Consider the following 13,347-nt stretch of genomic DNA (forward strand, 5'->3'; position numbering starts at 1 on the left):
CATATGGTTTCACACAAAAGCTCTAGCTGCTCATATATATATATGTCTGTGCACTAAATGCCAACTAGGTCCTTAAGGGGTTAAACAGCAGACAGGAGTCTAGGCATGGCCGTGACGTCACGTATACAGGTAAAGACAGCAGAGCGCTCCTAACGCTGAAGCAGAGAATGTAGGAGGCGGGGCAACGAAGATGTCTAAGACTCTAAACAGCAGATCACATGACTAGCAGCTAGCAAGTCAGCTGACTAAAAGCGAAGCTCCTAAAGGTACGGATACCCCGTTGGACCGAAACGGGGCGTTTAAAAGATATTGAGCAGCAGGAGTTAAAACAGACATCCTTCTGCCTGCGGGGGGCACACGGCACACGGCACACGGCACACGGCACACGGCACACGGCACACGGCACACGTATGGTCCGGTAGGGCAGGCATCAAATGAGACGGCCGCATAGTGGAGAGCTATTCTGATCAGAGAGACCGCTGGAGAGACAGACGCAAGTGGATGTGACAGACCGGCTGACATGGGGACCCTGCACAGGAGCCGCAGTCTAAGCGACAGCCCTAAACCATCAGGTGTGTGTATGTGTCTCATAGGTAATCCCTGTGTATACATACATACATACATACATACATGTCTGTGATCATATGTACCCCGGGCAGGTATGTTATGTGTATATGTCTTATAGCTAATACATGTGTATACATAGGTGTCTCTGTGATCATATGTACCCCGGGCAGGTATGTTATGTGTGTATATGTGTATACATACGTGTCTCTGTGTACAAATATTCCCCACACAAGCCGGTATATGAGTCACTCCCATTACACACAGACTGGTTCCACATCCGAGCTGCCGCCCCGTCAGGCTGTGTTTTATTACGGTAGATTGTATAATTATTTCACATACAATAAGCACCAGCTGTTTGCAACAATTCAATTTCTTGTGGATTTTCTTTTCCTTTTTGGATTAAGTTAATTTTTTTAGACTGGAGTCTGTAACGTTGTATGAAACATTATTATTATTATTATTATTATTATTATTTTATGTGCAAGCGTCTGGATGGTACATGGCTGTGTTATGACTGAAATAACGTTATAATGGATTATAAGTGATTTGATACATTGATGGCAAGTGGGACTTGTTTGTGTCATTTTATTGCACTTGTTGTTGAATAAACATTAGGTCTGGGTCGCTGTTAGATTCTTTTGGTCCATCTAGTCTGCCTGTTTTTCCTGATGTAAAGACTCTGACCTTAATCAGTTGTTGGTCTTGTTTTGGTTTCAGGAGCCATGTGCCTATCCCATGCATGGTTAAATTCCCTCACTGTATTAGGCTATACCACCTCTGCCGGCAGGCTGTTCCATGTATCTGCAACCCTCTCAGTAAAGTAAAACTTGCTTACCCAACATCACACACTAAGCCTCTAGTTTTAGATTAGGGTCTCATGTTGTAACATTTCTCATGTGAAATTAGCTTCCTCCTGTACTTTGTGTAATCCCTTCCTGATATTTTTTTGGTATCCAAATAAAACAGCTGTGGGACGAAGCCTTAAACGTAAAATATCTCTGGCATATTCAAAAGTTCTGTTTTAAATTTTTCACCGAGATATTTGCTTACCCGGCAGCCGTCTGCCGGGTGCTGATATGCCTGTGGGCAGCGCTGTGTATCCCCGCGTGATTGTGTGCTGCTGACCTTGCGTTCGGGTGCACCCGGTGCGTCCTAATTTGAGTAACCCTGTGCAAAGATGACCCACGAACGTGTAATACCAAATCCACCGCGAAAAAGAATGATTTAACTTACCAAAAGATCATTGATGATGATCCACAAATCATAACAATGGAAATGGCGTAAATAATGCCCAAAATACTCCACCGAATATTCCGGTGTCTGTAACTAAAAATAAACATAAAGCGCATATAGTGTAGGACCTTTAAATGTAAAAATAACAACATATATAAATAAATATGGTTTCAATCGTAACGAAAGCTCCGTGACTTGGAGCTGTGTATGTAAACTTGTAGCAATCAGACATGAGCGGGTACAGGGAGTTTATTATTATTTAGTTATATATTGGACTCTTAGTATTATCTTTTTTGGTTGTTTTAGTGTGCACCCAGTGCGTTCCCTGCTTTATACTGGTTTTGTGACCATAGCAATGCCTGGGCTTTAATGTCCCTTTTATGCGGTGGTTCTCCCCTGCAAATCTACAGTTTCATGCTGGCAAGGAGGGTGAGCACCTTTTCCCCGGTAAGCTGAGGTTCCATTTTGCCACAGATCACTTCTGGAATAGCATTACCCCCCCCCCTGTAATTGCATGTCTGGAGTTCCGCCAATGATTTCTGGAGCCCAGCTGATTTCTGGTATTTTCTATTCGGTGCTTCTGCTGGTTGGACTCTGGTAAGAGTTTCGTATTCTTCTGCGTCTGTGGCTGGCTTGGTGAAGAACCAGGCTCTGAAGAAACCGATGTCTATTACATCTCGTCTCCAGGGGCATACTAAGAAGATCACATTTCTTGTGTTATCTCAGAACAATGGTTACATCCAGAGAAAAGACTGTCTCTAAGAGGGGTTTTTTGACTCCAAGAGCTATATGATTTATTATGTCTCTTCTGGAGTTGATGGGGTTTTCCCACTTCGCTGTTCCATGGCATTTAGCACACGTGAAATCTCTAAAAGGTTTCCTCTTGGACATCTGAAGCCTCTTCGTTCTTGGATCAGATGGTGGCTGAAAGTAGAGAATCTTCTTGGAGGGCTCTCCTGGAAGTCTCCATGCTGGACTATAAGAGCGGCAAATGCCAGTTTGCTGGCTTGGGGAGCCGCTGTAGAAGACAAAATCATACAGGGAAGCTGGTATGGGCAAGAGTCTCGCCCCCTAATCACATGGAACTACTGGCTGTTTACATGTTCAACATCCTAGGTTTAAGTTCCATCGAGACGGCTTTTCTCAGCAGGCCTGTATTTCATTACATCACACAGACGGGTGGGGAGTCCCTCAAATAGTTCTCATGGCCACAAACTTAAACACGCAAAAAATAACTTTGTCAATCTCTCGCCCCGATATTGGAGTTTACGTCTGTCTTCAACCCCCCCCCGCCTTTCATCTTCCGAGTTCACAAGAAGCTCACATCTTAGTCGCCTCAGTTGCTCCCTTTTGTTTTTTTTTTGGAGCTGATCATCCTCTTCTTGTGCCAGTGAGAAGAAGGGGCCCATTCTTCATCCTGATCTGTTCTGGAATTTGGCAGCCTGGTTTCTAAGGGGAAGTTGCTAATTATTCCCTGTTATGAATACCCCCCTCCCCCCTCCAGTAAAAAAACCAATCACTATACAATACAACGAGATCTGGAAATCCTTCTCCCATTGGGGAAGGTCTTTTATGCGGGCCTAAAACCTGAGGTACAGATTGTAACGATTCCCGTCTTGCTGAACATCCTTGGATCCCGAGGTTCTATAAAGCTATCTCCAGACGTCGCTCCATCCTTGACTCCCTTGGTTTCACCGATGAAGACGATAGTCTCCTTGGGATAAAACGAACTTCTTTTTGCACTCCACGCATTTTGCGATATGTGCAAACCCCCCCAAGCTAATCAAATGACTGAATTACACACAACAAAGCGGGAGAAAAAGGAGTTTTGGATTGGAATATAATGCATATTTGTGCTGCTTTATGGAATGCAGTCATGTGGGGGACATCTAATCACATGTTCATTAAGAAAAAAGGCATAGAAACCAAACACTGTAGTACTCGTACTACACAAACTCTGTTTATATTCTAGAGGCTCCAGTGGCTGCAGTCATGGTCCATGGTAAGTGCTCCGTGCTCCACCATTAAATGTCCGGGCTGAAGTGAATATCGAAATGGCTTTAGATTGGTTTTGCTTTTAGTAATCTAGTCTGTCCCTGGCAGCGTTTAACCTTTTGTGTTAGGTGATCATTGGTCCTAAAATCAGGATCGTATTTTTAGGGCGCTGATCTTGGTCAGGACAGAGCACCTGCCTCCGCGGTCGCCGTCCATTAATCTATTAATTATCTCTTATTATTATTATCTATTAATCTGAGTCTTCGTTTCCAGCAGAACGCCAGCGCCTTCTCTCCCCGACGCCTTGCTATGGCTCTCGGCTGTGTGAAATCGTCGGCCCTGAGGAGATCCAGCTCCGGCGCAGGCTGAAGTATTTCTTCATGAGCCCGTGCGACAAGTTCCGGGCCAAGGGACGCAAGCCGTACAAGCTGGCTCTACAGCTGGTCAAGATCATGTTGGTCACTATTCAGGTGCGCATAACGGCTTCCCGCCATAAGGGAAATTCACCATGGCCAAAATATCTACGTGATAGGAGTTGGGCCACGTAGCAATATATATTGGCCTAACTCCGGAGAAAACCTCTACACGTAGAGCTTCATTTGAAATCAGTAGGAGCTCTTTCTGTATTTGTGATGGAGTCTCATTGGATATCCTGTAAATCTCAAGCTAGCCAGTGCCGGAGCCGGTTGTTGGTGAGTGTAGTCTGATGAATACCTCCATGCATTAGCAAGGGGAGGAAAAAAATCGGCTATCATGTGCATATGATGGCTCAAGTGCCCCTTCAAAAACACGGTCCGCAGGGATTGGGAATGAAATAACCGGCCACAAAAGACCGCACGTAATGCACTAAATGTGTGGCACCGGTAAAACCTGGCATTAGAAGCGTGGTTACGGGACGGGCTATGGGTACGACCCACAACCACCTCGCGTTTGTAGGTACCTTGTAATCTATTGAACTAGAAGCTCTGCTTCAATAGGGCACGAGGTGGGGTCAGCGATTGGGATCTGTGCTGCTGAATTAACCCCTGATCACCCGTGTGTCCCACAGCTCATCCTTTTCGGGCTCAGTAATCAGATGGTGGTGCAGTTTAAAGAAGAGAACACGGTGGCCTTTAAACACTTATTCCTAAAGGACTACTCGGATGATTCAGATAAAACCTACGCCGTCTACACGCAGAATGACGTCTACCAGAACTTGTACTACGCTGTGGAACAGGTGAGCGTTTCTGCGTGCTCTGCGTCACTTAGGCAATGCATTAACCTCTTAAACGACTGCAATGCCCATCATCTAGCCATTTGTAGACTTAATCGCAGCCAGAGGCACCAATTTTGCTCTCGTGAGGCCTATGTTTGCTTTTCCGTAGATATTAAATAGATATTTAAGTCAATCGTCTGAATTATTGGCTAATAGATAAAGTAAGTCCACTCAATGTCTTTTTTTGTTAACCCTTTAAGAACATCAGATCTTGCTTTTTATTCCATTCCACACAGTACCTCTCGCTACCCAATCAAACAACGGCTCGATACGCGTATACCCGTCCCTTCAACCAATCCGCTCTCTCCGTGTGTCAGCAGTACTACCGCAAAGGCCACATTGACCCTGCTAATGACACTTTCAATATTGACCCCAAGGTCATCACAGGTATGTTTTTGTGTATAATTGTATCTTTCAAGCTGAAAAAGAACACCGGGGAGCTGTAATTTAACCCTCGCAGGCCACATACACAGTTATTTATTAATTTTTTTTCTTGTTTATTGGGCAACCCGCTAAAACGCTGGTAAGTTTGTAGCTGTAGGGTCTGTCTGTCTGTCTGTCTGTCTGTCTGTTTTATGAGCCACATCATGTGTAATTGATGTAAGTCTTTGAACCATGGGAACTGCATTGATAGTTTATAAGAAAGGGGGTGACAAAGCCCACATCCTTGTTCCATGATGTCTCTTGCCCGGGAGGCATTGGGCATTGTGTGCCGCAGCGTAGGCTTTGACATGGGGCATTTGGTTGGCACGGGCTTTGGCTAATGATTGTACGTGCCTATCTCTCTGCAGACTGCATTTATATGGACCCGTCGGACTCCAGCCAAAGCTACCGGAACCTTACTATTAAGTTTCACAAGTAAATATAATTCTTCCGTCCGTTAACCCTTCCCTACCTGTGGAATAACCAAAGGGCTGTGTCCGATAATGTCTCCACGAACGGCCCCAATGGACTGCCCGTTTAGCCAGTAAACCCTTTTAAGCTGCATTCTAATGACAAGGTATCGCTTATATCTGGTAGAAATGCTGTGTTAACACCTTACCTGCTGCTGCCCTTAAGAACCTTTTCGCTTGTGGCTTCTTCTATCTGCCCTTTTTTGTTTTGCTCTGCAGAGACTCTTCCTTCTCCGCGTCTCAGCACAGCTTCCGTCCCGTAACCCCCCCGGCATGAATCGTCGCGGTCCGTATGTTGCTCTGTTCTTTATCGCTTCTGTCCCTTTGTGCTTTTCCAGGCTAATCAACGTCACAGTAAAGTTCCAGTTAAAGGCAATTAACATTCAGACGATCATTAATAACGAGATTCCAGACTGTTACACGTTCACCATCACTGTAAGTGGGACATGGCAATGGATGCAAAGATATCGGTCCTATGTAGTCATGGATGATAAATCTAGAGACGGCAGAATGTTTATGGTCAGCTTGACCTAGAGTATGGGCACAGGAGGCTAAGATGCAAAGAATAAGTCTTCAAAATACAGACAGGATAGAAAGTATGTCTGTAGGATCAGGAGCCTTGAGTTGGATGGCATCTCACTGAATGGTGGCTTTTTCTGTGGTTTTTCTTTTTTTGTAGATTGTTTTTGATAACCAGGCACACAGTGGCAGAGTGAAAATTAATCTGGACAATGAGGCGACTATTAAAGAATGCAAAGATCCCAGCGTTTATGGCCGAGGTGAGCTCTCCGTCGTGCGGCACAGGGATGGACCTTTAAAGTCTGCTTTGATCATTGTCTATGGTGGGGGTAGATGGCCATCAACAGCTGAGAGGCTTGGCTGACCATCCTGAGGGTTTTGTATGTTCCTGAATGATTTGGAAATCAGCTCTGAACCTCTGATCAGTCATTAATGGTTCCTTACTGTGTATTTCTAGCCCTAGGGTACTTGCTAAGTACTAATTACTGTCCCACTACTTAATAGATGCGTGGGACACCCCAGCTAAGGGGTTTATTCGCTAAAGGGAGAGGTGTCAGAGTTGTCATTTCAACTCTCGCTTCACCGTTCATTATGAAGGGCCACCATTGGCAGGCTTCTTCAGCAAAAAGGCCTGAACTAGCCCTGTATAATGCATAATTTAATTGGTGAGGAGACTTTGAATAAATCTCCCTGATGTAACTATACGTCATACAGGACCAACCAAGTTCTTCGCCAGTAGAAGTGACGTCAAGAAGCTGAAACCACAACTGTCCCTTTAGTGAATAGACCCCAGTATCTTATCTAGAATCCTGTACCCCACGTCTGCAGCTTTTCTCTTCTGTTTCCTTAAAGGTGACAATCACTCCCGGCTGGCGTTTGATGTTTTTGTGATCGTTTGCTGCATTCTGTCTTTCATTCTGTGCGGTCGCTCCATCTTACGAGGCCTCAGACTGCAGCATGTGAGTCAAAGTCCTGAACGCGCGTCTCGTATATTTACAGCCCCAATAATGTACCCTTTCTTTATAAAAGATGACCTTTAACTATATACGGACAGTTTATTGGCATTTGAGGTCTTGCGCAACACTACTTGCACTCTTCATGGACACCACCTGCATCCTGTAACTCTTTCTGATCTGCAGTAGGGGGACATCCTGCTCACATGGGCTGACTTCTGTGATGTCAATTACCAGACAGTCAGCGATGTCTCTCTCTTTTTGCAGGAATTTGCCGGCTTTGTGCGCACCCGGCATTCTCTCACGGTTTCGCTGTCTGACCGCCTGGCGTTTGTCAATGGCTGGTACATGCTGCTCATAATCAGCGACATCCTCACGGTTTCTGGCACGATTATGAAGATTGGCATTGAGTCAAAGGTGCGTCTCCAAGTACCCTTAACGTATAGAATTACTGCCCCTCCGGTCGACTGCCTGGAATTACATAGGATGACCACGTATTACCGAAAAAAACCTCAGGGCCCTACTACGAAGGGAGCTAGAAGGGGAGTCCTAGGGTTCAACTTTCCAACTTCACCCTGGATTATGAAAGGGTCATCATCTGTATGCATAATGTGTAGGGAGGTGATTATAACAAACTCTTATCTATTTACTATGCATTGTACAGGGTCAGCAACACTCTTCATGCAGGAGAGGCTCGCTGACCTTGGTCCTTTTGTAGTGCATAGATGCATAATCCTGCACTTTAAAGTATTAAGCCTTGGCCGTCTGTATGGTTTTACAACGTGTTGATTTTCGTGCTGCCCTCTGTTGCGTTCCACCCCTGTATTCCTCAGACGTTTGCCAGTTACGACGTGTGCAGTATTCTGCTGGGAACCTCCACGCTGCTGGTGTGGGTTGGCGTGATCAGATACCTCAGCTTTTTCCAGAAGTATAACGTGAGTACTCCTCGGTATTAACGGGACCAGAATGGACACAAACTGTGATTATTTATATTTATCAGACTGATAATGAGACTTCATGCCTAGTGACGGCATATAAGGGAAGACAAAAGGCCCGTGGGAGTCTGAAGCATCATAAAGAAGCTACAAGAATGGGCAGATTAAATGGCATAAATGACCCTATGCACCATTAAATTCTATATATTTAATAATGTTTATAGATCTATTTACTGTTACCATTAGTTAAAGCTATTTAAATCCGGTTTAAATCAATGTACTGACGTATTAAATGTTTGGAAACCTTTAAAATAGAGACACCGCCTGTAATGGGTTTCACCTCCAGAGATTCTTCTGGCCTGTTTTTCAAAGCTTTTATATTTTACACGTTCTTTGTCTTGCCCCCCCCATCACAGATCCTGATTGTAACACTAAGGGTTGCGCTCCCCAACGTCATCCGCTTCTGTTGCTGCGCGGCCGTCATCTACCTGGGATATTGCTTCTGTGGATGGATCGTGCTGGGACCGTATCACGTCAAGGTTAGTGGTGGTCGTTGACTGTGCGTTCCCTTTAACTTTCTTCCAAGCCTACTTTCCTGATACGTAACCAACGTTTGCTTGTTTGAGGCATTCTTGTTTGAAGCATGATGTTCCCTTCAAACTTGAACCCATTATTTTTCGGTCTTGTGCCTACAGTTCCGCTCTTTCTCCATGGTGTCAGAGTGCCTCTTCTCTCTTATTAATGGTGATGACATGTTTGTCACCTTCTCGGAGATGCAGCAAAGCAGTAATCTGGTGTGGGTGTTCAGTCAGCTTTACCTGTATACCTTCATCAGCCTCTTCATATACATGGTACTCAGCCTCTTCATCGCTCTCATCACAGGAGCCTACGAGACCATCAAGGTGAGTCGCGTTCATGCATGGTGCCCCTTACTGCGACTGCTGGATAAAATAGCACTTCTTTCCCCGTGGATTTTGAATACCGTGACAGGTCGTGTTACAAAGCATCTGCCCCTACCCAAGCAGTCTGAAACAAGTAGTAAAGGCCTATATACTGATGTCGTTCTCCTTGTAACTCGTCTGTTCCCTCCAGTGCCAGAACATGGGGGATGTCACGGTCACTGTCCTCGATCAGTATATAGCAGACTGTAAGGACAGTCCCAGCTCAGGGAAGTTCCGCTCTGCCAGTAGCAAAGACTGCTCCATGCTCTGCTGGTGCGCTAAAAAGTGAGTATTGACCGCGTGCCTATTACACTCGCATAAATATATACTAATGGCTACTCCGGCCTATGGCTCGATCTCTTTTCTTACTCTCTGCCATGTGGTTTACCCCACCGATACACCCCCATTTTCACCCTTTTGCCCCATTTCCAGCCACCACCAATGCCTTGCTTCTCTACGCCTTGTAAGGGGTTTACTCTGTAACATTGCCCTTTTCCAGTCCGCCGTTATATTCCTTTCCCATATCTTGACTTACGATCTTTTTTTTTTTTTTTTTTTTTCTCCCCCCTCTTTCAGGTCAACCGATGATGATTATTCTGAAATCATTAACTGAAGTTCCCCGTTGGTGGCCTGGAGACGCTCCCTTCGGTCCTAATATATTGGAATTGTATTTTAAAGACTGTAAAGCATTTTCATTTTTTAAAAATGTGTTTTAATACAGGGAAGGTTAGTTTGTCCCGGGTGAACACCACCCGCCAGGAGACATGATTGCTGTTTTTATGCAAATCTTATTTATGCTATTAGTTGAGAACTGTCACAGGAACAAGGAGGTAGTTAGGACTGAAACATTGTCTGGGGGTATACTTAGGAGGGGTACATAGAGTCCCAAGGGATTCGTTTTTTGCATAAGCAGGGAATAGACGTCCCACTAAATGGGAACTTGACTGTGGTGACTAGGCAGAGTAATTCATATATATATAATATGTGAGTGAGTGAATGAATGAATGAAGTGTAGCAGGAAGGATTGGTGAGACTGTGTGATGCAGATTACTTAAACGCACAACAAAACTGTGACTGTGGCCAATCATGTTTTAATTATCTGACATGTTGTGTCTTTTTTTTTGTTTTAAAATATTTTTTACTTTTTTTTTATTATTTAAAAATAAAGTGTCACAGTAAACTATCTCGAACAGTCTCGATATGTTTCTGTAACCTCTTCATGACCAACAATATTTTCAGCTTCTAAGACCAGAACTTTTTTGCACTTAAGATTAAAATATACTATTCACAGTTTCTATTTGTGAGCCATGCCTATCATCATACAAACTATTATGGCCAAAATGGTTTGGGGGCAGCAAACATGTTATATAACCATTTCATACAATGTTATCTCTGTTCTGAAATATCTTTAAATGATGCACAGTCTGTGTGTTTGCCTCCAGAAGTAGAGAAGGATAAAATATTTTGATCCCTACATGTTGGCAAAACATGCATGTCCGCTAAGCAAAATGTTAAAATCACCTTTTACTTTTTGTTTGCGGTGAAAACAGGTGTGTGTATACACTCATTGGCCACTTTATTAGGTACTCCTCGCTAGTACCGGGTTGGACTCCCTTTTGCCTTCAGATCGGCCTTTATTCTTCATGGTATACTTTCTACAAGGTACTGGAAACATTCCTCAGAGATTTTGGTCCATATGGACATGATGGCATCCCGCAGTTGCTGCAGATTTGCCGGCTGCACATCCATGATGCGAATCTCCCGTCCACCACATCCCGAAGGTGCTCTATTGGATTGAGATCTGGTGACTGTGGAAGCCATTTGGAGTTCAGTGACCTCATTGTCTTCTTCAAGAAACCGGTTTGAGATGATGTGAGGTTTGTGACATGGTACATTATCCTACTGGAAGTAGCCATCAGAAGATGGGCACACTGTGGTCATAAAGGGATGGACATGGTTAGCAACAATACTCCGGTAGGCTGTTGTGTTTAACCCCTTGATGACAATTGACGTGCCAGGACCGGCACGTCTTTAAACGGGTGCAGAAAGCGAACTATTTTCGCTTTCTGCACCGAAACGGCGTTGCTGTAATGCCTCGACCTCAAGGCATTCGGCAACGCCGTGATCGGCACAAAGGGGCCATCTCTGGCCCCTCCCCGGGGCGTCAACATCCCGTTTTAAAAGACGCCCGTTTTAAAAGTGTTTAGGAGGCGATCAACGATCGCCTCCTAAACTTAAATGGTGTCGCTGGAATGCCGCGATCAGGAGGCATCCAGCGACACCAAACACTTACCTTGGGATGGACTGTGACCGCTCCGGAGAGCGGTCACAGCCGCCGCTGGAGGTGATCTTCGCCATCAAGCAAGATGGCAGCCGCCCTGTAAAAAAAAACAATAAAGACTAAAAAGTTCGCTAGACAGTCTCCAGACCCTCTAGAGAACTCTGGCTCCACTTGCAGGTTGAATACAGGTACTGCATTCAACCATGCAAGTCAATGGAGCTCAGCTTTCTAATCACAGTGTGATTAGTAAAAATAAAATAAAATTAATAATAATTAGAAAAAAACAGTAAAAAACCAGTAAAATGTAAACTAGATAGCCCAGGGGAACCTTCAAGTTGAAAAAAAATGTAAAAAAAAGGCAAAAAAAAAATAAAAAAAAATATATATATATATATATATATATATATATATATATATATATATAAAAAATATATTTTTGTGAGCAAGTCCTAAAATTAGCATATTAGCTTAAAACAATTCTCGCATGGAAAGAGTTAAAATACTGGCATATTAAATGCCCATGGGGTGTCTACTTTTAAAAAATGTATGATTTGATGGGGTAAATTGAATTGGCCGGATTCAACAATGTCCCAATTAACACGGGGGGGAAGGATGGCCACACATCTAATTTCCAATTTAAAAAAATGCACACGTACCAAATGTGGCCTTTTAGTTCCCCCCAAAAAATGACAAACCCATGCATGTGGGGTATCACTGTACTCAGGAGATGTTGCTGAACACATACTGGGGTGTCGTGTGACAGTGGCATATACCAGGAGCTGTAAATTCATACATAAAGTAGGTGTGTGTGGGGAAAAATACACACAAAAATACTACTGCAAACTTTGAAACAATGCTGGTGGTAAAATGTGTGCATGCAAAGAGTTAAAATACTAGCATTTAAAATACACTGTGGTGTGTAGTTTTCAAAAATATATGGTTTTGTTGGGCACACTGAAATGGCCCGGCTCAAAGATGTACCAAATAGGGCATGGGCAGTGGATCCCCAAATGCCAAAGTTCAACATTGAAAAATGCGCATGCCCCAAATGTGGCCCTTTTGCCCCCAAACAGCCAGGCGAAATCATTCATGTGGGGTATCACTGCGCTCAGGAGATGTTGCTGAACACATATTGAGGTGTTTTATGATAGTGACATATACGAGAACCTGTTTATTCATACCTGAACTAAAATGTGTGTGACAAAACAAATGCAAAAAAATTACTACCATAAAGTTTGACAAAGGCTGATGGTAGAATAAGTGCTTGGAAAGGGTTAAAATACTAGCATTTGGAATACCCTGGGCTGTCTAGTTTTCAAAAATATATGACTTGATGGGGTAAATTGCATTAGCCGGCTTCAAAGATACCCGAAATGGCACATGGGGGGAAGAATTACCAGATTTGGAAAATGGCTTTGAAATAGCAAAACGCTACCTGTACTTATTGCCCCATAATGTGTAGAAAAAAGCAGAAAAAAACATAAAAACATTGGGTATTTCTAAACTCAGGACAAATAGTAGACTCTATTTAGCAGGTTTTTTTATTACCTTTTATAGATGAGTAAAAGATTTTTCAACTAAAAGTTAGAAACAGTCATTTTTTTCTAAATGTTTCACCATATTTTATACTTTTTTTAATAGTAAATAATACGATACAATCAAAACAATGTCATCTAAAGAAAGCCCTTCTTGTCCTGAAAAAAAACAATATATAATGTGTGTGGGTTCAGTAAACGGGAAAGAAGAAAATGACAGCTAAACACGAGCAGCGCAGA

General features: G+C 43.5%; 1 protein-coding gene across 1 annotated transcript; it reads left to right on the top strand.

Moving 5' to 3' along the window:
* The first annotated feature begins 422 nt into the window (after nt 1-422).
* Nucleotides 423-10,394, top strand: MCOLN1 (mucolipin TRP cation channel 1). Its single transcript, XM_053463214.1, has 14 exons — nt 423-572; nt 4,072-4,265; nt 4,844-5,011; nt 5,287-5,437; nt 5,842-5,908; nt 6,282-6,378; nt 6,623-6,722; nt 7,315-7,421; nt 7,683-7,832; nt 8,249-8,350; nt 8,767-8,889; nt 9,046-9,252; nt 9,443-9,576; nt 9,868-10,394. Exons 1-14 carry the CDS (start codon nt 521-523, stop codon nt 9,902-9,904), a joined length of 1,689 nt encoding a protein of 562 aa, XP_053319189.1. The 5' UTR covers nt 423-520; the 3' UTR covers nt 9,905-10,394.
* The last annotated feature ends 2,953 nt before the right edge of the window (nt 10,395-13,347 follow it).

Source organism: Spea bombifrons, chromosome 4, assembly GCF_027358695.1.
Source record: "Spea bombifrons isolate aSpeBom1 chromosome 4, aSpeBom1.2.pri, whole genome shotgun sequence".
NCBI classification, from domain to species: Eukaryota; Metazoa; Chordata; class Amphibia; order Anura; family Pelobatidae; genus Spea; species Spea bombifrons.

Excerpts from the sequence above, each read along its gene's own strand:
- MCOLN1 (XM_053463214.1), top strand. The coding sequence starts at position 521 with ATGGGGACCCTGCACAGGAGCCGCAGTCTAAGCGACAGCCCTAAACCA. Across the intron at positions 4,266-4,843 it reads TCATGTTGGTCACTATTCAG|CTCATCCTTTTCGGGCTCAG; the intron begins GTGCGCATAACG and ends TGTGTCCCACAG. Across the intron at positions 8,890-9,045 it reads TGGGACCGTATCACGTCAAG|TTCCGCTCTTTCTCCATGGT; the intron begins GTTAGTGGTGGT and ends TTGTGCCTACAG.